Here is a 26,355-nt window from a genome sequence, read left to right as displayed (position 1 = left end):
TCTCATAATAAAACACAAAGCTCTTTTCTTCATAATACATTTTTAGGTTATGTTCTCATAATAAAACACAAAGCTCTTTTCTTCATAATACATTTTTAGGTTATGTAACAGTACGGCGATAGAAGATCACTCTTCCCCTTTAGCTCTATCTTTATTTGAAGTGAAAGCTAACAGGTTCATTTTATTTTACTAAGGAATAAACATTGAAACAACTCAACCTTCCAGGACTTTCCCCCACTTCCAGAGTAGAGCATAAACAGAACTCACTGACCAAAGGGAGTAAGAAGTATACACTCTGGCAGGAGTACTGGCCTCAAGCAAGATTTTCTGATCTTATCCTAATTATGCCTTAACCTTCTTTGTGGCATTAAACCATGACTTATTTCTGCAATTACTTTCCTAAACTTTAATACTAAAAGTAATAATCAGCTGAAAGAACCTGCTTGCCATTCTTTGAATTGCCAAAAGGCTGCAGCTGCATCTGAGAGAAGCTCCTGGGTTTGAACTGTTCAAGGCTCACCTCTAATAATGTAGATTAAAAAAAAAAAAAATCACTTCAAATATTTCAAGGCCAAATGTGAAGGAAGACTGCCTCATTAAGTTAAAAAAAAAAAAATCAAACAAACTTGTACAGGTAAACACACCTTCACAAAATTATCATGCTTTCTTTCTCACTGATGCCTAGGTCCCAAAGTTGAGGGCTTGCCTCTTTTCAGACCAGAAAGTCCCCTATTCAGAGACTGTAAGAATCTACAAATTCTACTAATTAGCCTTTTTCTCTTATTCTCCTCTATGTTTAAAATCACTGTATTTCGTTTAAAATACCTCTTTGTCCAATTACATTTCATGACAAGGGTAAAACATCCAACTTACAGAACCCCAGAATTTTAGAGTTGAAATTGCCTGTAGCAATCATTTATTCCTGTCTCCATCCTCTGCTGGATGAAGACATATGCAAAATGACACCTAGGGAAGGCTAAGTGATTCTGTTCATCTGGCAGTATGGTAAGAAGCACCTGAACTTTAGTGTCAAACAGGCCTGGGTTCTACTTCTGGTTCAAACGTTTATGAGCTGTGTGACTTTATGCTGAATGTGCCCAATTTTGTCTAATCTCTGAAACTAAGCTGGGTCCGGCCTGGTTAGTACTTGGATGAAAGACCAGCTGGGAATACAAATTGTGTTATTTTAAACCATCATTTTAATCTCTCTGAACCTCAGCCTCCTGATATGGAAAAGAACAGTAATATCCTAGTATTCTGAAAGCACCTAGCACACATCAGATCACTGATAAATATTAAGTTTTTTTCTGTTCAAAGTCATGCAGCAAATTAGCAACAATGAACAGCGCTCCTGCCAGAGCTCCTCCCACTACACACCCTTATCCTGCTGAATGAGTGTTTTCTTGTAGTAGTTCAAGGTCAGAGGAACAAAAAAATGTGCATTCTTGATTAGCAGACTGTTTTATTCCATAGTAACTGGCACAATAAGAGATGCCTTGTTGTTTAGCTGGTTAAATTCAGAATTAAAGCACAAACTGAACTGGCTAAAGATAAATAAGATTTATGTATAGGGACAGACACAATTAAGATTGTCTTGTCCCAAGGTATAAAATAGAAGAAGAACTGCAAAATATTAATATAAACATAAACATGTAGCTTGATTAGCTGTTTTATTTTGCTTTACTATTTTTTTTTTAAAGATTGTATTTATTTATTTGAGAGAGAGAAAGAGCACAAGCAAGGGGAGGGGCAGAGGGACAAGCAGATTCCCCAATGTGCAGGGAGCCCAATTCAGGGCCCAATCCCAGGACCATGAGATCACGACCAGCACCATAGTTAGACACTTAACCAACTGAGCACCCAGACATCCCTATTTACTATTTTTTAAAAATTAGCAAAAAAAAAAAAAAAAAAAGGACAGATGTACTTACAGTGTCTGAAGATTGGAAAGAAACCGAAATACACCATCAGCAATGTGAGTGACTCTGTTGTCCCCTAAATTCAGTCTCTCCAGTAAGCTCAGACCCACAAAGGCAGATTCATCCAGGCGGGTCAACTGGTTATAGGACAAATCACTAAGAACAGGAAACATGAAAGATAAGGAATTAGTTGTATTGTATTGTATTCAACTTTCCTATTCTCATTCTATTTATGTGATAAATTTAGAGTTTTCAACAAACTTCTAATAAAGAGGGATGTTAGATCTCATTACTGGCCATGAGAGTGATTTATTCCAATGTACTCTAGTCTCACAGCCTCCACTGAAATGCCATCCAACACTCACAGTTCAGATAGTCTTTGGCAGAACTCCCACGCGTCAGGGCTGATTCTTTCAACAGCATTCTGGCTGACATAGAGCTGTTGTAACATTCGCAAGCCATACAACCATCCCTTGTTCACTTCTGTAAGGTTATTATGCTCTAGCTCTCTGCAGAATTAGAGAAAAAAAGGAGAAAATATGTTTCAAAACAAGGCACTGCAATGAGAAGATTCCAAAACCCTCCATTAGGTCTTGCTCAGAGAGGCATATACTTTTTGCTCAATTCAAGTGAGCCAACAAATTCTATTCAAGAAATACTAGTATTTTACTTACAATTTACTGCTAAAAGGTAGTAAGACCATCTAAAACATCAGATCTATAAAATCAACACACTAAGAACTTTGATACACCTGTTCGAGGTAAATCCTGATCACTTTCATCAGCTCCAAACATTAAGAAAAATATAAGTTTTCTAGACAATTTTTTTTTTTTTTTAAGTAGGCTCCATGCCCAGCGTGAATCCCAACATGGGGCTTGAATTTACAATCCTGAGATCAAGACCTGCACTGAAATCAAGAGCAGGACACTTAACTGACTGAGCCACCCAGGTGCCCCTAGATGAAATGTTTTTAAGAATGATGAAAAAAAACACCAAATAACACTATCAATAACAAAGCTTAAAGAGCTTTGTATACAATTATTTCGCATCAGAGTAGGGAGAAAGAACTAGTGAACTTGGGTATAATTAAATCAACTATCCTAGCCATTTGGCACTAATGGCACTGGCAGACCCCTTTCGAACAATATTCTATTCTAGTTCACAGTACTTACAATTCTTCCATGTTATCCAAGCCAAAAAACGCTCCATCCTTAAGTTTGCTAATACCATTCCGCTGCATCTTCAAAGATCTTAAGGAGTCAAGCCCTTGGAATGTCAGACCTTCCACTACTTTAATCCTGTTTCTTTTAAGTTCCCTTTAACAAAAATGGTTTTACAGTCAGAAATTTGCCAATTTGCTCTAACAATAATTAAAATAATTTAAAAGAAAAAACAACCTTTTTAAAATCCATCTATTTAGTTACTCACAAGAACTGGAGGTGAGGTAGCTTGAAAATCTTGGGTGGAATCATGCTGATTCTGTTCCTGTTTAACTTTACCACTAGTAGGGAACTGGATAAATTATCAAAGCAACCAGCCTCCAAGATGGTTATCCTATTATTACTCAAATTTCTAAAATGAACAAGATAACAAAAAAATTTAGTGAAACATTCTACCCCTTGACAGCTACCCAAAGTCTATGAGTGAGCCCCCCGCTCTACCACTTAGCAACTACATCCAACTTCACAGATCATTTAACTGCTTTGTTTCTTTAACTACAAAATAAGGATAATACCTGCTTCATTTAGTACATCCATCTAGTATATTCATACAGTAAATATGGATATGATTGGTAAACTGTAAAACACTAGCACACATGTTGATTATCATTATATAAGATAAGCCACTGTTTAACAAACCAATCTTATTTACCTTTTACAAAACTGTTAGTAAAACACACCCAGAATTAAACCTCAAAAATTACCCTGGATACTTAATATTTTCTGACAATAGGAGAGAAAAAACAATCCAAAAAACTGACTCCATCAGATTTGTTTTTCATAAGCATATCAATATCACAATAATAACAGACATTTCTGTGAAGATAAGTATCAATAAATAATAAACATGAACTTTAAAATAAATCTAGATTAAACTACTTACAGGTATTTAAGCTGCATTCGAGGAAATGAAGAGGTCTTGATTTCTGATATTATATTTGAACTGAGATCTAAATTCTCGAGAGCAGGGTAAAACTGAAACGCTTCTGCATTTATTTCTGGGATTATATTATGGACTCTATTAAAAAAAAAGATTGTAATGAAGCTATTGCCAGAGACCCACCCCAGGCCATGAGGATGTTAAACAGTTAGGATCAACAATAAGGGTACTGAAAACAAAAATTTTTTTTAAAACTGTACTATTCATAATTTAAAAGATCTGAAATCTGATTTACTTACAATGAGAGCAGAGTAATATTAGAGGTTGGTTCTCCAAAATATGGGATTTCTGTTAGCTCATTATAATTCATTTTCCTAGGCAAAGGGGAAAAACAGATTTAGAAGGGGAAATGTTGCCTCTTGAGTTCTGGTTTCTGGACAATAATTATTTTTTAGGATCGGTGCCAGATTTGAAAAAGGCAGATGACTCAGAATCAGACTAAATGCATTATACTGAGAAATTGAAGATTTTAATAAGAAATGATTTTTCATGATGTAGATTTATGAGTGACATCACTATTTTGCACATCAAGTATTTTTAATCCCAGCAAGGTTCTTGAAGTTACTTTTCTGACAGCTAATACCAGTCCTTCTTAAAGAATTAACCTACCCATATCTCTTTACACATTTATAGTAAATAAGATTAAGAAATTATAAATTAAGTGAATTTTTAAAACACACACACATTTTTTAAGTTACTCAAAGTTAGAGAGGGTTGCTTAAGTCCACAAATGAATCTGCCCGAGAGATGGAGCCTATGATTAATTTTACAGATGACATGACATGTCACCATCTGATCTTAGCAGCTCTTTAAACATAATGTCTCCACTGTTTTACTAGCAAATCCAACATAATCACATTTCATTAACCTGGTTTTCAATCACTGAACAACCTCAATTACCTAGACTACAGAAAAGAAACCAGAAGTAAAAGGCCTCCAAGAAACCAGCCGAAGTTACAAAGTCCATGTCATAAAGCTCATGCATTTCCCACTGAAGCATTTTTCAGGACTTTCTTCAGTGCCTAGTCTTTAAGCCAAATAAGCTTGTCAATTGTTTATTCAGTGCAAAGCAGATCAAAACCAGTCAATTTGGAGCAGAGACAGAGGGAATTCAAGGACAATGAGCGCATGAAGAAGTTAACCCCATCAGCAAGAAATCAAAAAAGAAAAATAAGTCCAAAGGTTCTGCATTTTAGCATAGAGGCAAAAGGGCTCAATACTTGTGCTTCTGGAAACATCACAATGCAATAGCTGATATTAATAGTATTTCAGAAAATTTCCTCCAAAAAATACATAATAATATATCTCAGTATTAAAGGAAAAACTCTAGTGAAGTGGAAAATTGAACTGTATTAACCACCACACTACAGACAATACAAAAATACTCTATTTCAGGTAACTCATTTTTTTAAGTAGGTTCCATGCTGGGGCTAGATAATGATAATTACCTGAGATCAAAAGTCAAGACGCTTAACCAACTTGAGCCGCCCAGGCAACCTCACGTAACTCTACTTTAGATATGATGCTTGTATCTCAAGACAAGTCAAGACATGAAAAAGTTTAAACAACAGAGAACTTCACTGGCTGAATACAGCAAGAAACATGCAAAATATATTTATTCTGAAAAGGGGGGGAAATCTTAAATTTTGGCCCCAAGAAAGTAGATAGAATAATATTTCTACACAGTTTGCAACTAATCACCAACCTAATAGTGCAACGCCCAGAGAGCCTGTAATGGTAGCAAAGCCAAAGACAAGTTTAGATTAAAAAATGTCTTTTAAATTTTTTCCGTCAATTTCGGACAGCATTTCTGATTGAACATCCTCAAATTCATAATACATCAAGTCCACCCCTAAGAGTTTAATTCAAATTTAAACAAATAAAAGTAACTTACACTTCTTGTAAGGTTTGAGATTCCAAACTGATGTTCCAGTTAGACAACCGATTATGACTCAGATCCCTAATAGGGGACAAAAGATCATTCTTAGTTCAGTGTTGGAAAAGAGACTTAACGGGAAAAAAAACTAAACTAAACTAAACTAAAATGTAATCTAAAAGCCCCACCGAATGTGAATTTGAGTGGTACACACAAAAAGAAATGTTTATAAAGAATAAATATCTAGATTTCAAAATAGCTATTTTACTTTTTCTTCATTTTTATGAGGTCTTTTTTAAAAACTAACTGGGGAATACAGTCACATGATTCAATAATCAAAAAGTGTAAAAGGAAATACAGTTAAGTCTCCCACCCTGTCACCAGCCATTATGATTTCCATCCCCAACAGCAACAAATGAAAATATACCATTTCTTGAGCAGCCTGCCAGATATTTTATGCACGCACCAGCAAATTTTTACAAAAATGGTAGAGTAATTTATGCACTAATTTGCCTTAGTCTTTTCACTTAACAATATATCTGGTAGACCATTCCACAGCAATATTATAAAGTTCTTTCATCCTCTTTATGATTATCTTCTACTTTTATTGTAATGAACTACACTTTACATATTTTTGAAAGAAAATACACTTTTTAAAGTAACATATTGTATAATTTAAAGTACTGTATGTACTTTAAAGTATTTACATATTACAAAATAATATTGTAATGTACTGCGTTATACTTTAGCAGTAGATAAAAGACTGATTTCACAAGTCAAGATAATGAGCTTCTATATTAGAACTAAAGTTGACCATATCCTTAATAGAGATACAGTCTTCCTATAAAAAGCAATCCAGCTCCGGGGAAGAGAAATCCATCTCCAAAATTATGTTAATGATGATGATTGGTGGTAGTGGTGGTGGCTAACATTCATTAAGCCATCAGGCACTCCTCTATGCACTTTATACATACACGTTAACTGCCTAAATCCACCCAACAACCTTACGAGGCAAATACCTTCACAATCCTTGCTTGCCTAAGACAGAAAAAGGCAGAGAGCAATAATCTGTCAATCCAAGGCCATACAGCTAATAAGTGAGGAAGCCATAAACTTGAAAATCCATCTCACTTTTGGCAAGTAAGTTTGTTAGATATAGCAGAGATTTCACTGAAATTAGTCACGAGTCTAAATATTTAAATAGGCTTTAAAAATTCACCTTGATGCTTCCTGGCATCTTTACAAGGCTGAAGTGAAATCCAGCCCACACAAGCTGTCTGCCCAAGAGATGTATTATACATTACAATATGGCTAGCAATAGGGATACACTAGAGAAACATTACAGATCACTTTATCTCACTGTGCCACCACAGGCAGTTGACAGATGCACACAGGTCTGAATGATGTCTCCATCACCGCAGAACAATTTGTTCTCAGCTAGATTCATTTCTGTCCATCTGTAAAATTTAGCCACGTTCATTTAGAAGCTTAATTTACACCATAAGATAATTAAGGCTAGATGAAACCATTCCTTTTCCGCAACAGTTCTAACACCTTTATTCTAAGATACCTGGCACCAGATATCAGCTCAAGGACACTCATGACTAGGGGGGGTATGTGCTCGGAAATGCTAGAGATAAAAATAGGAATTTACTCCTCATAAAAATCTTATATTCAGATACTTTCATCCAACTCCCAGTTGCTACTAAACAACACTGGATTTTATACAAGTGAAAAGATATTTTTTGTGGCATGTCAACTAAAGAAGAAATTCAGCTCTTCTAATTTAAGTTAGATAATCCACATTCTGCTCTAAGGTGGCTGGTCTGGCAACTATCACCTGTGTCGCAGGCTAGCCCAGTATGATTTAATTCCATATCTGATGCTTGCTAAAATTTATTTTCCCCCCTTTTACAGATTAAGAGCTTTCATTTTAATTGTAACAGTGCTTCTAATGCCTTCCCAAACCCTAATCTCTCTGGCAATATAACTGTTGACTATACTCATTTCCTACAGTTCTCTCATGGATATCAATGACCAGATAATCACTTTTTTTTTTTTTTTAAGATTTTATTTATTTATTTTACACAGAGAGAGAGAGATCACAAGCAGGCAGAGAGGCAGGCAGAGGAGAGGGGAAAGCAGACTCCCGCTAAGCAAAGAGCCCAATACAGGGCTCGATCCCAGGACCCCAAGACCATGACCTGAGCCAAAGACAGAGGCTTAACCCTCTGAGCCACCCAGGCACACCTCCCCCCCTTTTTTAAAGCAATAATCACTTTTAAAGAAAACTATCATTAAAGAAATCTAAAACAAGTTAACCCAACTCACACATGGTATAAGCTACTTTGTATTAAGTATCAGTGAAAACTGTCCAGTGTCTCTACTGGGGGGAAGGAGTGATTTTCTCTATCTCTTTGAAGAACTTCTAAAGGCTTTTTGATGGAACTCAAAGGATACTGGAAATACTTTGGAGCCTCTCTACAGGATAACGCTGTCTTAAGAATATATGCCTCAGATGCTGCAAGCCCAATCTCATGCTGCTCACAAGGGGTGTCAACGTTAGAGATCAGACTGTCTGGGCTCATGAAAGATCAACAGGCCTTGGCTAGAGATTTACTATACCCGTCCTTGGAAAAGGAAAAGAAAAAAAAAAAAAAACATAAAAAGAAACAGCTAGTTCAAAGCCCACATTCCTATTTTATGGATGTAAAAGGTCCAGGTTGCTACAAGATTATAAGATTACCACGGTTTTCAACCATGCTCAGATGGTCTTTATTTGTGGGGGCTGTTCAACAGTGTTGCTGTGCAAGCCAACAGAAGGAAAGGCCAGACTCACAGGGTGTTTGTTCTTCACTTAGAAGAAAGCAACACTAGCGATCCACACAACCTCCTGAACTTGTGTTATATGGCAGAAAGCCTAATCAGTCCAGTAATTCCAGTTATCTACCAAAATAATGTAATTATGTTTAATTTTGTAAGGTACACAATGGTTCTATTTTGGTCTCAGTTGTTTTTGGTTTTGTTTTAGGATTTTATCTATTTATTTGACAGTGAGAGAGGGGACACAAATAGAGGGTGTGGGAGAGAAAGAAGCAGGCTCCCTGCAGAGCAAGGAGTCAGATGTAGGGCTCAACCCAGCACCCTGGGATCATGACCTGAGCAGAAGGCAGACACTTAACAACTAAGCCACCCAGGCACCCCTTGTCTATTTTTCAATAAAGTTTTGGTTATGGATGGATTAAAAAAAAAAAAAAAAAAACTATATGCCTCAGAGGTCAGAACCCCATAATGAGGCTCTCTGGACCCTTCTTTGACAAATCTGCATTAGGTGGGATTTTAAAACACAGAAAGCAACCATAGTAGTTCCCCCACTCCCCATTATCCGCAGTTTGGCTTTCCATGGTTTCAGTTGCTCACAACTGTGCTCTGGAGCAGAAGACCCTAATGCTAGCTCACAATGCCTACATCACTCACTTTACTTCATCTCATCACATGGGCATTTTATCATTCCACATCATCACAAGAAGGGTGAGTACAATAAGGTGTTTTGAAAGATCACATTCATGTAACTATTATAGTATATGGTTAGAATATTTTTTATTATTGCTGTTAATGTTTTATATGGTGCCTAATTTATATATTAAACTTTATCATAGGTATATATAAGAAAAAACAGAGTATATAGGGTTCAGTGCTATCTACAGCTTCAGGCATCCACTGGGAGTCTCAGAATGTATCTCCCGTGAATATGGGGGAAGGGAGACTACTACAGTATAAATCTGTATAGCTGTTTGAGTTATCAAAATTCCAGGTGTTGGGGCGCCTGGGTGGATCAGTCAGTTGTTTCTCCCTCTCCGACTTTCCCTGCTTGTGTTACCTCTCTCGCTGTTCCTCTGTCAAATAAATAAAATCTCTAAAAAAAAAAAAAAACAAACACACACAAAAAACCAGGTGTCTAAAATTATATGGATTGATCTGATCATCAGGTATTCATGCAATAAACATTTACTGAACCATGTGCCAGGCACTGTGCTAAGTACTAGGGTTACAAACTATCAACTATAGTAACCTTTTCGTCTTTTTTGAAAGCAGCATTTACAATACTCAGGTGGCATCACTGGAAAACTAAAGATAGACTGAACATCAACTCAACCATTCCCCTTCTTCCCTAGTAATGTATGCATTCTTTCATACCTAAATCTCCCTCTGGAATTTAATCACAACATGTGCATATGAGAGTGCAAAGACACATCCTTGCTTTCCATAACCATGCTCTTCCTATTTCTTTTTTTAAAGTACTTCAAGGGGCTCCTGGGTGGCTCAATTGGTTAAGCATTTGTCTTCAGCTCAGGTTGTGATCTCGGGTCCTAGGACTGAGCCCCGCATCAGGCTCCCTGCTCAGCAGGGAGCCTGCTTCTCCCTCTCCCATTGCTGCTGGGATCCCCTTCTTGTGCTCTCATATGTGCTAACAAACAAAATCTTTAAAAAATAAATAATAAAAAATAAAGTACTTCAAAAAGGCTGAAGAAGACTAAAATTGGAAGATTTCGATTATGAGATGTAAAACTCTTAAAGATTAAGAATTTGGAGGGGTGTTTGGATGGCTCAGTCGGTTCAACGGCTGCCCTCAGCTCAGGTCATGATCCCAGAGTTCTGGGATGGAGCTCCATAGCAGGCTCCTTGCTCAATGGGAAGCCTGCTTCTCCCTCTGCCTCTGCGGCTCCCCCTGTTTTGTGTTTTCGCTCTCTCTCCTGCTTGCTGTCAAATAAACAAAATCTTAAAAAAAAAAAAAAAAGTATTTGGATACTTAAAGTCTCTCGCCATTCTTCCCATGTACAAATCATTAATTCCATTTAGTTTGCATAAGTTAATACAGGCTTGTCAGGGTTGTTTTTTGTTTTTAAGCAAAAGTCCTGAAATAGAGAACTGTCCTTCAAATATTTTCACCCTGAATATCCCTAAAATGTACTTAAAAACTTTAAGTAGGGGCACCTGGGTGGCTCAGTCGCTAAGCATCTGCCTTCTGGTCCGGTCACAGTCCCAGGGTCCTGGGCTCAAGCCCCACATCGGGCTCCCCGCTCAGCAGGAAGCCTGTTTCTCCCTCTTCCACTCCCCCTGCTTGTATTCCCTCTCTCTGTGTGTGTCTCTCTGTCAGAAAAAAGAAAAGAAAAAAAAAATCTTAAAAAAAAAAAAAAAAACCTTGAAGTAATCTAATGCTTGATAAACAAAACCTAGAGTCTAGCTTTGTAATAATCAATAATCTGTTTTTTTTCTTTCTTTTTTTCTTTCCTTTATTTTTAAACATCACTAATATCTGAATATTTATGGATATAATGCTTAGAGAGTAAAGATCTCAAAGAATGACTTATCTCAGTGTTGTAAACTCAGCTCCCACTCATGCTAATTTACAGGGATGTAGCTGTAGTAAGTAATGAATTATTAAAGTTCTTGATATCATGTGGAGCCAGAGGTGCCATTAATGTAGTCGTTTAGTACCATCAGGGTGTAAATAATTTATAGAATGTACAGAGCAATCACAACACTCAGAGGAAGGGAATCAAAATCTGCAAGCTAATTGCAAAAAAGTCCTACAGCAACACAGATGCAGAGGTTTTCTTCTGCCCAGTCACATGTGTGCACTTCTTAAGTCATCATCAATCTTTTTTGAGAATCTGCAGCACTAATAGACTATGCTGAGAATTTCAACAATACTTTACTGAGAAGGGCCCCCTTCTCAGTTAAGAATACATCATATCCAACAGTTTAGGTATGTCAATGCTGTATGTATTTATCCAGCATAATCTGCCCTTTTGTTTTGCTTTTAGAGAGAGAGAGCACACATGCATGCAAGGTGGGGGGCCAAAGAAGGTGAGAGAAATAATCTCCAGCACTGAGCATGGAGCCTGATGTGAGGCTTGATCCCACAATCAAGATCATGACCTGAGCCGAAATCAAGAGTTGGCCAGTTAACAGAATGAGCAACCCAAGCACCCAAGACAGGGATTTCTGTTGACAAAAGAAAGGTCAGAGGCCCCTGGATGGCTCAGCCGGCTAAGTGGCCAACTCTTGATTTCGGTTCAGGTCATGATCTCAGCGTGGTGGGACAGAACCCCACACCAGTCTCCAGGCTCAGCGCAGGGTCTGCAGGAGAGTCTCTCTCTCCCACTCTCCCTTTGCCCCTCCCCCTGCCCAAATGCAGGCAAGGCAGGCGCTTGGGTGCGAGCGCACACACACACTGTTCTCTAATAAATAAAACCTTAAAAAAAATTTTTAAAAAGAAATCCCTGTCTTATTAAAGTGTATCTAGCATAATTTACTTTTAAAAATACTACTCGGGATTATCATTACAATGAGTTGTAATACTGTAATTTAAACAAGTTGATGACCTTGAGTACTCCTGAAATATACTGAAGACAAGGATTCCAAAACTCTTTTTTTCTTTTTTAAAGATTTTATTTATTTATTTGTCATAGAGAGAGAGAGAGAGAACAAGTGCACAAGCAGGCAGAGAGGCAGGCAGAGGCGGAGAGAGAAGCAGGCTCCCTGCCAAACAAGGAGCCCGACACGGGCCTCAATCCCAGGACCCTGGGACCGTGACCAAAGGCAACGGCTTAACTGACTGAGCCACCCAGGCGTCCCCCAAAAGAACTCTTAAAATCCTGTCTTTTAGGTTTGATTTTCTTGTACCACTACCAGCTTTACACCAAAAGCTATTCCTTCTTGGAACTGTCAGCAAAAATTTCACTACCTGAAATTCTTCTAATTTGCTTAAAAAGAAAAAAAAGATTTTATTTATTTGACAGAGATTACAAGTAGGTGGAGAGGCAGGCAGAGAGAGAGGGGGGAAGCAGGCTCCCCGCTGAGCAGAGAGCCCGATTCGAGGCTCGATCCCAGGACCCTGAGATCATGACCTGAGCCGAAGGCAGAGGCTTTAACCCACTAAGCACCCAGGCACCCCCTAATTTGTTGCTTCTAATCAACCGCCATAAGCTAGGAAACCCCAGTGCTTGAACTGTCTGAAGTAGGAGTAAATGAGATCTGAGTAAGAGTCTGAGCAGCTCCTTTATGAAGAAATGCTTTGACTAGAGATACTAGGTAAATTATTTTTAGGATAAATGAGATTTTATTATAGCATGAAGCATAGTGTGATTCCAAATTAAGTCTTCTATCCTTCATTTACTCTATTTATTTGTAATACACCGTACAACACTTTTTATACTCCAAAAAGTTGGAGGTGGTAGGAAGATGGCAGCATTCATTTCAAGAATCAGAGGGAAGTTTTCTTTTCTTCCATTTTATTTCACTGGGTTCTTAAGGACTGAAACTACTGCTTCACTAGAAGGAATACAATGACAAAACAGGAAATACGAATTCTACAGTTATATATATTTTTTTAATTTAAATTCAATTAGCCAACATATAGTACATCATCAGTTTCTGATGTAGTGCTCAATGTACAGTTACATTTAAGGATAGATTCCACATGACCAGTTTTGGGGCCTTGGGCAAAGCATCCAATGTCTCTAATCTTCAGTCTCTTCTAACGTTAAATAAAAACACTATACTGGGGCGCCTGGGTGGCTCAGTGGGTTAAAGCCTCTGCCTTCGGCTCAGGTCATGATCTCAGAGTCCTGGGATCGAGCCCTACATCGGGCTCTCTGCTCTGCAGGGAGCCTGCTTCCTCCTCTCTCTCTGCCTGCCTCTCTGCCTGCTTGTGATCTCTGTCTGTCAAATAAATAAATAAAATATCTTAAAAAAAAAAAAAGAACACTATACTGATCTCACTCAACTGCTCAGGAGATTAAAGAATATATACCAAATGCTTAGCATACAAATGAGTAGGTATATAATAAGTTATTACTGGACTGAAATAGAATGATGGTCAAGCACTGTCACTTTTTCTGAGTATTTATCTATATATATGCAGACACAATCCATTTTCCAAGATAGAACCTTAATTAATTGGAACTACTCCCCTACATTAACTTAAAAGTAGTAAACTAAATATTGCTTGTGAATTCCAATTTTATAAGATTCCAAAAACAAGGCAATCCACCAAACATTTAGTCAAGTTATTGAAGTACATACCACAAGATCTGATGTTTTAGAGTAACCCAGTTGTACCTCTACAGATCTATTCTATATATGGTCACATAATTATGAAGAGGTATCTACCAGGAATTTACTGGAATTGCAAAAGCATAAAATAAAAAGAAATCTAATTGTTTATTAAAATGGGATCACTTAAATAACTTAGGGAAGTTCCATACAATAGAAATCTCTGCAGTCAGTAAAAAAGAGTAACAAATTTCTTTTAAGATTTTATTTGAGAGAGAGAGAGAAAGAGCACAAGCAGGGGGAGGAGCAGAGGGACAGAGAAGCAGACTGCCCACTGAGCAGGGAGCCCAATGTGGGACTTGATCCTGGGAGTCCAGGATCATGACCCGAGCTGAAAGCAGTCGCTCAACTGATTGAGCTACTACCCAAGCACCCCAAAAATAACATATTTATTTATGTATGGTACATAGTATGGCTTCATGTGTGTGCAGGCACATGTGCATTTCAAAGAAAAGAAAAAAGATATGTGTGTGTGTGTGTGTGTGTGTGTGTGTAGAACTTCAAGAAGTATACCCAAGAAACAGTTAATGGTGGGTTTTCCTTAGGCGGAACAAAGGAACTGTTGTTTTTGCACTTTATATGCTCCTGTACTGTTTTAATAGTTTACCATGGGAAAATATTATCTAAAAATAATAATAAACTCACATATAAGATCTATCTTCAACTAAGAATGTGACTAGAAAAGCTTTTTTTTTTTTTAAGATTTTATTTATTTATTTGACAGAGAAAGAGATCACAAGTAAGCAGAGAGGAAGGCAGAGAGAGAGGGGGTAGCAGGCTCCCCGCTGAGCAGAGAGCCCCATTTGGGGCTCAATCCCAGGACCCTGAGATCCAGACCTGAGCCGAAGGCAGAGGCTTAACCCACTGAGCCACCCTGGTGCCCTTAGAAAAGATTTTAATTCAATTACTTTTCTAAGAGGTTAGAATTCTGGGGCGCCTGGGTGGCTCAGTCGTTAAGCGTCTGCCTTCACCTCAGGTCATGACCTCAGGGTCCTGGGATTGAGTCCTGTATCAGGCTCCTTGCTCAGGGGAAAGCCTGCTTCTCCCTCTCCCACTCCCCCTGCTTGTGTTCCCTCTCTTACTGTGTCTCTGTCAAATAAATAAAACCTTTTAAAAAGGCGGGGGGGGGTAGGGGGATTAGAATTCTTCCCACAGAATGTTTGCAGAATAATTCCCTAAACTGACCAAATCAGATTAATTATGAACTGGATGGAAGGGAAAAAAAGGTAACTAGATGGTTCTCTTATATTCCTAATCAGTAATATGCCTCAGAAAGTGGAAAATGTAAACATACTAGACTGTTTTTAAACTGATTTATGAAACAGTAAACTCCATTTTAGAACCTAGTGTCTGGCCTTCAAATTTCCTGCCAGTGAAGAGAGTTGAAATTTTAGCAAACAGTACAAAACCATAGCATACTAATAAAATAATTCAGCAATAGCAAAACAAATGCTGCTGCTTATACATGAAAATATACAAAAAACTATGCATTTTCCATCATTATTAGTAAGCATTTTCTGCATATCAATTGAATTCACATCTTTGTATCAGAACATATTTTTAGATTATAAAAATTTTTAGGAGTAGATATTAAAATATGTTATCTTATCTACATTACTGGTAGAAAAGGAAGGTCTAATCAAAGCCAAGCATCAGTTGGGGTTCTCATTATTAATGTAATGCATCATTCCTTAATATCCACATAGTTTAACGTGGCACAAATAAGCATACTTATGCTCATGGTCGGTTATGCTTTTCCTGCAGCAACCTGCCAAGATTCTGATTATACAAGCAAGATAAAATAGTGATCCTGAAAACAGATAGGTAAAAAATAAAAATATGTACAAGGAACCCAAAGTTAAGAAGTATTGTTACAAACTTACTTATACCACACTTCACTGATATTGCATTATTTATGATTTAACTTTAAAACTGCTAATCACCACTAGTTATTCTGACAGTTATTCCTGCAGTTAATTTTGTTACAAATAACATAATTTCTTCTTTGGGGAAAAGCTGGGGAAAGACAAGGAAAAGAGAAAGGTAAAGAATATACATACTTTTTTTTTTTAAAGGCTGATAGCAAAGCAAAGGTTGCATTAACAATTCTGTTCCATTGATTTTTGTCCCAAACATGAAATTAATAATTTAGATAGGATGTAGTTACTTAAATTGCTTTTATTTTTTATTTGCATCAGCTGAACATCTTAATACTTTTGATGACTGGAATATTACAGAATAAACAAATTGAGTCACTTACTTTGGCACAGAAAAAGTACTGGATAAAAATTTTCAGATATTTTTCAAAAATATTTTTGCTAAACTGTTAATATGACGTGTTTTTCTCTACTGCTAAATGCCCATCTTCCATTAGGATTGAAGAACCTTTAAAAAATAAAATATACTTGGGACGCCTGGGTGGCTCAGTTGGTTAACCAGCTGCCTTCGGCTCAGGTCATGATCCCAGCATCCTGGGATCGAGTCCCACATCGGGCTTCTTGCTCATCAGGGAGCCTGCTTCTCCCTCTGCCTCTGCCTGTGCTTGCTCTCTCTCCCTCTCTCTCTGACAAATAAATAAATAAAATCTTTTAAAAAATAAATAAATAAAATAAAATAAAATATACCATATGAACGGGTCATGGACCAAAGATGAGGGAAATGTATTTTCTAGCATCAGGAAGAAATGATTATCTTAATATACAAGTAAGTTCTGAATATCCGTGTGCTATTATATGTTGTAGATCAAGAAATGCAAAATATTTTTAATATAATGAAACATAAGGACAATATTCTCTATAAAAATAAGTGTCCTTCAAAGCATAAAGGACTTTCAAAGAATTAAGCGAAACACAGATCTCAATTAACATTCAATAAGCAACAACTGTCTGTGGTTCAGTGGTTCTCCATCACTGTTGCAGCATCACCAGGGAACACTCGAACATACTGATGCTGGGGTCTCACCCCAAAACCAATCAAATCAGAATCACTGGAGTGTGGAGCCCAAGCATTGGTATTCTGTAAAAGTTTTCCAGGTGACAGTTTATTGTGCAGTGAGCACTGAGAATCACTGCACTCATCCAGAAATCGAATAAACCAAAGCCTGTGGCCAGAGGGTGTTCTGTTAAGATTCTCTCAATTCTTTTCCTTTGCTTGCCCTACAATAAACCTGTCAACAAAGACTTGACACCCATCATTTGCCAGGCAACACACTAAGCAGACATGAACAAAACAAGACATTTTTGGAGTTTACATGCTCCCTCTCGTAGTTTACAGAATCACCCTAAACTAAAGCCTCACCGGCACCAAGATGCCACTAAATTCTATTCACTATCAAGATGAAATTCCTATAAAGTAAATTCCTGGGGCACCTGGGTGGCTCAGTTGGGTGAGCACTGGATTCTTGATTTTGGCTCAGGTCATCATCTCAGGGTCATGGGACTGATTGAGCCCCATATGGGCTCCACAGTCAACACACGGAGTCTGCTTGCGATTCTCTCCTTCTCTCCTTGCCACTCCCCTGGCACAGACTCTCTCTCTTAAAAAAAAAAGAAAGAAAAAATTCCAGGGGCACCTGGGTGGCACCAGTGTCAGCTGAGCATCTAACTCTTGGTTTCAGCTGGGGTCTGGTCTCAGCATCATGAGATCAAGCACCACATCCGGCTCTGCACTCAGTGGGGAGTCGGCTTGGGTTTCTCTCTCCCTCTTCCTCTGCCCCCCATAACGATGCATGCCTGCATGTGCTCTCTCTCACTGAAATAATTTTTTTTTTAATTCCTATTTGTACCACAGGAGGGTGGGATAAAAGGGTAAAGGAAGAAACGGATGCTTTTATTTCTATTTTTGCTTTTTTAAAATGAGAATATATGCCCTCTCATAAGTTATATATGATTTTTGAAATAAGATTTTTATTTTTTTAAGATTTTATTTTTTTGGGCGCCTGGGTGGCTCAGTGGTTAAATCCTCTGCTTTCGGCTCAGGTCATGATCTCAGGGTCCTGGGATCGAGTCCCGCATCGGGCTCTCTGCTCAGCAGGGAGCCTGCCTCCTCCTCCTCTCTCTCTCTCTGCCTGCCTCTCTGCCTAGTTGTGCTCTGTCAAATAAATTAAAAAAAAAAAAAAAATCTTTAAAAGATTTTATTTTTAAGTAATCTCTACACCCAACATGGCACTCACCCTTACAACCCTGAGATCGAGAGCTGCATGTTCTCCTGACCAAGCCAGCCAGGCGCCCCAAAATGAGATTTTTTTTTTTAAAGATTTTATTTATTTATTTGACAGAGATCACAAGTAGGCAGAAAGGCAGGCAGAGGGGGAGGGGGAAGCAGGCTCCCCGCTGAGCAGTTAGCCCAATGTGAGGCTCGAACCCAGGACCCTGGGATCATGACCTGAGCTGAAAGCAGAGGCTTTAACCCACTGAGCCACCCAGGCGCCCCCCAAAATGAGATTTTTAAAATGCATTTGTAGATAAATGCAGCAAGACATATTAGTTGATTCTTTGATAATCCTTGGCTACATATTTCACTGGGGACAAGTGGGATTTGGGTTTGGGTAAGAGAGTCCATACCAAAGTTAATGACCCTAGGCTTCTTTAATTTACAGTTACAGGCTTGTTTTTTCCAATCCCTTAACTATTGTTTCCACACCCAGCAAGATCTTATCAGAAAGGGCAAAGGTTGAAGGTAAAACTCCCTCGGGATATGAAGAGCACACTACTGCTCTTCTTTCCCAGTGGTTCTAACACCTAAAATTAAGAGCCACTGGGGCAAGGCAATCCCTAGAGGTAAAGTTAATAGTAAAATAAAGTAGTTTTAATAAAGTAAAGTTAATAGTAAAGTAAAGTAAAGTTAAGAGAACCAAACAGACTGCTCAAATAAAAGCAATTAAAACACTTTCCTTCTACCAAATTATCAAAGACAAAATTTTTAACAATAATCAGTGCTAGGTGAAGTATGGTAAGACAAGCGCTCTCAAGGGTGCCTAAAGTTTAACTTGTTAACTTGTGCTGAGTTCCACATAAACTACCAAGGTAATTCAGGGTAGACCTGTGTTAACAACCAGCCCTGTATGAGCTGTAGCAAATAATGTATTAGTTCAGATTTCGTAAGGCTCCCTCATTGTAGGCTTTCTTCTTAGGTATCTTCTGAACTAATGCTTGAAGATTGCATAAGATTTCACGGGATCACATCTTCTGTATACCACTTCCCTAGATAGACCAGGATAAAAATGAAGTATGTTAAATCTTGAATGCGATGAAAGAAAAGCACATTGTGTATGTTTGAAATGATTTTGGAAGTGAAAAGTTTCATTGTAAGAGTTGTATGCAAGCCAAGGACAATATATATTGGATTCTAGAAACACTGTGGTAGCATTATTCCCTTTCCCCTCAATGTACTTTAGGAATTTACCAGTAGGTCTGTGTCTTTTGAAGAATAAAACTGGTGTTTCTCATAGCGCCTGGAAAAATAAGGTATGTGAAAGACGAAACACCTTTTGAAGTACCCCTACTCTAGAAACAGATGGCTGCTGTACAAGTTGAAATGAAGTTGTGCAGGCTATTAAAAACTCCTCAAACCACAGCTGCAAGCCATGATGACACTGTGTGTGCAACTGATTATTCACTAATATTTAGTAACTAACAGATGCTGCAAAGCCCTATAAGAACAAAGATGATCAGAATAAATGAAAGATTATTTGTGCACGGAGAAGTTTCTGGGTGTACTCAGACAAAATATCCCAGACAGAGTAAGATGAGAACCAGAGTTAGCTTAATTTAATGTGCCTATATTTAGAATTTTTGTTTGTAAAAAAAAATTTTTTTTACCTTAAAATACAAATAATTAGCTAATACCCTAATTCATTCACAGTGTTTACTATGGAAAATGAAGTGCCCTGAAAAGAAACCATCTAATATATAAAAGACTAGAGAGGCAAATGAGAAAAGACTGCTTTGAACTTGTCTTGATCTCTCTCTCCTCAGAAGACATAACCATACACTTTATTTACTGCATTCATTCAACAAACACAAATTTTTGAGTACTTACTGCTGATCACTGTCTGTCTCAGCAATGGACAAAAATCCATGCCCTCGTGGTAGCTACAAATCTACTGAAAAGAAGACAAAGTAGAATATGCAGCACATCAGAAAACGATGCCTGCTAAAGACAAAAAGAGAGCCAAGGAGTTTTGATTGTCTTTGGGAGGGGAGAAATAATCTGAAAGCCCGAGATTCTTGTGGAGACTGGTATAAATAAGAATCAAGGGCATTGGGGCACCTGGGTGGCTCAGTGGGTTAAAGCCTCTGCCTTTGGCTCAGGTCGTGATCTCAAGGTCCTGGGATGGAGCCCTGCATCAGGTTCTCTGCTCAGAAGGGAGCCTGCTTCCCCCTCTCTCTCTGCCTGCCTCTCTGACTACTAGTGATCTCTCTGTCAAATAAATAAAATGAAAATCTTAAAAAAAAAAAAAAAAAGAATCAAGGTTATAATGACACTGGTGCTGATGGTCTCATGGCAGGTGCTGATTGGTAGGGAGAATGTGAGAGGTAAGAGGAATGAAGATGTAGAGCATCTTTCCAGTTTTTTACTCTGAAAAGTCAACTTGGAACAGGGTAGTATTATCCAGAGCACAAAGAGTTTACTCTGATTTCTACCTTATGGAAGCCTAGAGACCAAGAGAAGGAAGTCCTACTAGGTTTGATTAGATAGAACCAGTTTTCTAAACACACCGTATGCTCAGTTCCATATAGTCAATCTTACTTCTCTGTAATAAGTATGGTGAAAATAACACGAACACAACAAACTGATGGAGGAAGTAGAAAATAAAGGTTGACAGTAATAAATGATAGTAATAAATAAATGAAGTAAATGAGGGACCTTAGTAGAAAGGAAATCACATCAATATTGTTTTTAAAAGGACTCATTTACAGTTCACCACCTTGTGAAAGTTCTTTTCACATTCCAGCTAGATTATTCAACTAAAGAGTATCAAATTATGTCAATGTTATGTTTCTGCCTCTCACAGTTTTCTTCACAACATACAACGGAAGGTTGAGAGTTCATTTTCAGAAAAACATACATACATCTGCAGTGAACTTAAGGCCCTCAAATCAACTTCCCTAACACATGCATCACTTTCTAAAACCTAAGACTGTTTTCCAAAGCGTATTTTAATCCTTGCCAGTATCACTATAAGTGTAGAAAGGAAAGACACTACAAATTAACTGTCCCTTTTTTTTTTTTAAGGGATTTTATTTATTTGAAAGAGAGTGCACACAAGCAGGGGGCGTAGAAGGAGAGGGAGAAGCAGACTCCCCACTGAGCAGGAAGCCCCACCCAGGGCTTGATCCCAGGACTCCAGGATCATGACCTGAGCTAAAGGCAGACACTTAACCAACTGGGCCACCCAGGAACCCCTATCTGCCCCTTTAGAAAGGAAATACAAAGTATCGACAAAGCTATGTAATTTTTACTTGCTATCACACTGGTAGTGAGCTCTGGACCTTTGAAAGGATAAAGGGTGGCTCCACCTGTTAACTAACAGTGAAAACATTCTGCCAATGTTACTGACCAAGAGCAGCAGCTAAAGAGGTTGAAGCTCAAGTCACGCACAAATTTGGACTTTCTTAAGAGTTATCCAGTGTAAATCAATGTCCTCTCGTTAAGCTAAAGAACTCATCTGTTCACAACTATTCTAAAAGAACAAATGCAAACAACTCTTAAAGTTATCATCATGAGGGGCGCCTGGGTGGCTCAGTGGGTTAAAGCCTCTGCCTTCGGCTCAGGTCATGATCCCACGGTGCTGGGATCGAGTCCCGCATCGGGCTCTCTGCTCAGCGGGGAGCCTGCTTCCTCCTCTCTCTGCCTGCCTCTCTGCCTACTTGTGATCTCTGTCAAATAAATAAATAAAAATCTTAAAAAAAAAAAAGTTATCATCATGAGAACAGAAGTGACAAGAAACTAGAAATAAATACATATGAAATTTAATTAATCAAATATAGCAGTGATTCCCAATACTGATCCATGATGAAGTTTTTACCAGTCCACAGTGAAACAAAGATAGGAAGGACAAGATTACAAGTTTTCCATAAAGCTGAATATATTTAATCTACAGAATGCCTTTATTTCTATAATTACACACTTCCTAACTTTTGGTCCTGTCATGAAATGACCATGACAACAAATAACTGGAGGATAGGGATTCTAATGGTGTCACTTGATAAATCAAGAAGTTGACTGATACATGTGGACCTCCAATTCCTGCATGCAATTTTGTGTGTAATATCAGAATAATATGATAACAAAGCTTAGCACCCATGGACAATCCAGTCAAATTTTGAATAACCAAATAAAATTTGAGTTTCTGATACACAGAAGCACAAAGACAGAATCCAAACAGGTTTCTGTCTCGCAAAAATTCCATTTCTTCCTACCTTTATTTCTATACACAACACTCCTGACACCAGATGTATGATTCCCACACACACAACCAATTCTCTACCACCAACTGGATGTCCCACAATTCAGTTCTGACATTAATGGGAGTTACAGCACACCCTACAAGTTAAGAGCTCAGTCCCAGAAGACTACCCCCCAATTCAGCCCCACAGCCCATCTCACTTCTGTATAAGAAGTATGGTAAGGAGCACCTGGGTGGCTCAGTCACTTAGGCATCTGCCTTCAACTCAGGTTGTGATCTCAGGGTCCTGGGATCAAACCTGGCATTGAGCTCCCTACTCAGCAGGAAATCTTCTCCCTCTCCCTTTGTCCTTCCACGGCCACCTCTCTTCCCTCAACCCCACCTTCCTCATGCTCATTCACTCTATTTTTTTGAAGATTTTATTTATTCATTTGAAAGTACAAAGAGTGAGAAGCAGACCTCCTGCCGAGAAGAAAGCCTGAAATGGGGCTCAGTCCCAGGACCCCGAGATCACAACCTGAGCCAAAGGCAGATGTCCAACCAACTGAGCCACTCAGGCACCCCTCTCTCTAATAAATAAATAAAAATCTGGGGCACCTGGGTGGCTCAGTTGTTCAGCATCTGCCTTCCACTCAGGTCATGATCCCAGGTCTTGGGATCGGCCCATACCCAGCTCCCGGCTCAGTGGGAAGCCTGCTTCTCCCTCTCCCACTCCCTCTGCTTGTGTTCCTTCTCTCACTGTGTCTCACTCTCTCAAATAAGTAAAATCTTAAAAAAAAAAAAATCTAAAAAACAAACAAATAAATAAATAAAAGAAGTATGGTGAAGATATCACAGGCACAAAAGGTAACTCTAAGTTGCAGGCGCTATGTCAGGAGTCAAAGACCAAGTATTAGAGCACAAGATATTTCCAATGCTCTCATCACTTGGAAGTTTCAAGGATTTCAGCTCTGCCACCAACCAGGGTCAGAGACCAGTATATACTTTTTCTATTATTTCACAGCCCAGCTTGGTCTCTGGCCACAGATCCCCTTAAAGCAAAAAGATACACAACTCAAAAGATACACATTAGAATCCCATTCAGTCATTAATAATTGCACTCGTCCATCATCATCTCATATGAAATTGCTTTCCAGCCAAGGCCACTCAGGTTCACAGGCTTCTAATCTTGTAAGGTCACAAAAGAAGGAGTGGTATAAGCAAACAAAGTTTCAGCAAGGCATCTGAGATAACGAAGAGATGATTATCATCTCTTACTCTGAGCCCCTTTTGAGGTGCTAACATTGGATTTCCCTCATTATACAACCAATTTATTCATCCCTCTACCCTCAGCTACTATTGCTCCTTCTCTCCACTTAACACACACTCTTCCCCCTTTGGAAGAGACATAAGGTCTGGCTACTGTGATCTAGATTGCAAACAGCAATAACAGTCTAGCAGGAGCCACCTCCCCCTCAGTCCACTCCATTCAGTTGGGGAAAGGTTATATAGATGTAGAACCACTAGGCTCTTCTTACCACCAAGCAACAGGAGTGGCATTCACGCTGAACCTCAATTTTGCCAGATGAGGCGAAGGCACAACCCACCCCATCAGGTCCTTAGGATTCCAACCCAAGCTTAAAAATACAGTTTCTTGCTAAGAAGAAGAATCTTAGAAGAATCTGTAATCACCTCTGTTTTCAGCACTTTGTATCTGCAGCCCTGGTCATATGACTGGTGTACCAAGCACAAAGGAAAAAAGTTGAGGTGATGTGAAGAAGAAAAAGTACAGTCATGACGCGAGGATACTGCTCTCTTGGAAAGAACTACAGTCATCCCAGCACCCTTTGCCACCCCCTCTTCCCCAGATCCACCAGAAAAAAAGAGGACTCTGCCTGGTGGGGCCACTCCCTTTAGCCCCACCTCACAATGAATGAACATATACTCTCATGAACATGGGTAAGCCATACGCTCAGGTCTTTACCTCCCATTTTACACAACCGATGTTTTCAGTACCTGTTCAATTCTCTATTAAACCAGTACTCTGAGGACATCTCTCTGCCCATTTGTTGGACACTATGAGCTGTATATTCCTCGGTCTGAAGAAATTATGGTTGGCCACCCAAATTGTTATAATTATCTTCTGTTCCAGTTCTTCTGTAGTAATTTGAGTATTTGCATCTACTGTCAGATAGCCAAAGCCCAGTCCAGACTCAGTGTCTACTCCTGTCAGGACCCATCTGTAACCTACCAGAATTACAGCATCAGTCTCATTTGCCACCAATATGTAGGGCTTTCCTAACAGGAATCTGCCACCTAGCCATCTACAATCTCTATTTTGCTTGCCAATAAAACAGTTCTTACTGGCATTTTGTGCCTCAGAAGGTAAAGAAGATTATGTCTAAATTCAGTCATCTTTACATTGCCCCATTATCCACTCCTGTCCACCCAGGTGGCCACCTCAAGCAAGCACACAGGAGTATTTGCTTGATTCCAATTGCCTTACGAACCTGAAAACGGGTTCTTCTGATAAGCATTGAGACACCCTACTTTAACGCACACTTCAAATTCCCGCAGCGATTTCCACAGGGCTGTGCTCTATGTGGGCATCCCTCTAATAGGCCAGGTAGGTTTCCACTGTTCTTCTGCCTAGCCATATGGCCAAGCCACTGGCCACTGCCTGTGAATCAGTAAAAACCCAAACACAGGGGCTTTTACCACTGTTCAATTCATCCGTGCTTCTAGGAAAACAGCATGCAATTCAATCCACCAAGCTAATTTGTCTTTACCTTCTCAAATCAGAGCGGTGGCCTTCTAAACAGGAAGTTCACCTTGGCACTGCCATCCACAAACCAAGTAGCTCCTCACTGGTCAGTTATGAACTGTTTCTAGGACACTGCCCAAGTGACAACAGAATCCAGCAGCTCCGCATAGTTCCCTAGTCGTCCTAGGGGGGAAAGAGCCTTCCTGCTCTTGAGTATCGCCTCCGCTCATTTCCATTTTGGTACAGAACTCTCTGGGCACTGCCCTACCTACTGAAGTGTTATCCGACATTGTGCAAGACATCATGAGTATTTCAGTTTGCAAGATTATTTTTATGATTTTTAGTCACAGTGGCTGTTTCAATTACTGGTCAATAGCAAGGCAGTAATTGCCCTTCAAGCGGGAATTCTCTAGTCCAAAGTCCAGAAAGTCATTGCTGGGAGGCACTCAGAGGCTTCTGCCATAAGCAGCAGTCTGTATGGTACACTACTACTGTAGACTAACACAGAAACTTTGTCCATCCAAGCACCTGGACTTCTATTCTACACTGTCTGGGCTTGGGCAATCTTACAGGTTCCCCTTTAGTGTACCCAATTAATGTTAAAAGATGGCTTTACCTGACTTCGGTTTTACAATAATAGGTAAAGGAAATATTCCCCAGTCAGATATAAGGTCCATCTCCCTAAATACAATCAGGTAAAAACTTGTTCTAATACACCCATTCTCTCAAAAACTTCCACCTTATATTCCTAACTATAGCCTCCAGCAGAAACTTATGAACACATCTTGGTTCTACCATACTAGGAAATCTGATCCCCGAGCCAGACACAATTCATTCCCATAAAAGATTCAGGTAAAGGAGATACCTCTTTACATACAGCCTTGTTTAAACATTCCAACTTTCAAAATTCTATCAACCCTTCTATGTTTCTGTTCCTTCAACTGCATTAGGGCTTTATCAATGGGTTCTGGTATTTGAGTTCAAATACCACAGCACAAGAGACTCCCATATCAAGGAATCCTGGGAACTTTCCTTCTCCACCTCCTGATTATTTTACCCACTCTTGTGCAAAAGGCTTTGGGTGTTCCCAAGGATGAAGCCAAGGGACCCTGGCCCTTCATCAATT

The 26,355-nt window shown here is 38.9% G+C and overlaps 1 protein-coding gene and 1 pseudogene across 2 annotated transcripts in view; one reads left to right on the top strand and one right to left on the bottom strand.

The window, feature by feature from the left end:
• The window catches only part of LOC111143315 (leucine rich repeats and immunoglobulin like domains 2), a 65,157-nt gene that overhangs the window by 24,410 nt on the left and 14,392 nt on the right, over positions 1-26,355 (bottom strand). For both annotated transcript variants that reach the window (XM_022496973.1, XM_022496974.1), the window contains exons 2-8: positions 5,974-6,039; positions 4,319-4,393; positions 4,023-4,157; positions 3,348-3,491; positions 3,092-3,235; positions 2,285-2,428; positions 1,932-2,075 (exon numbers count right to left, since the gene is read on the bottom strand). In XM_022496973.1, coding sequence (XP_022352681.1) covers positions 1,932-2,075; positions 2,285-2,428; positions 3,092-3,235; positions 3,348-3,491; positions 4,023-4,157; positions 4,319-4,393; positions 5,974-6,039 — 852 coding nt within the window. The remainder of the gene's footprint in view (positions 1-1,931; positions 2,076-2,284; positions 2,429-3,091; positions 3,236-3,347; positions 3,492-4,022; positions 4,158-4,318; positions 4,394-5,973; positions 6,040-26,355) is intronic.
• On the top strand, positions 8,542-8,832 carry LOC111143665 (annotated as a pseudogene).

The sequence above is a fragment of the Enhydra lutris genome, unplaced genomic scaffold (assembly GCF_002288905.1).
Source record: "Enhydra lutris kenyoni isolate GAN:26980312 unplaced genomic scaffold, ASM228890v2 scaffoldscaffold9, whole genome shotgun sequence".
Lineage (NCBI taxonomy): Eukaryota > Metazoa > Chordata > Mammalia > Carnivora > Mustelidae > Enhydra > Enhydra lutris.
Note: the sequence above shows the minus strand (reverse complement) of the source record. Positions and strands in the feature narration are given on the sequence as shown.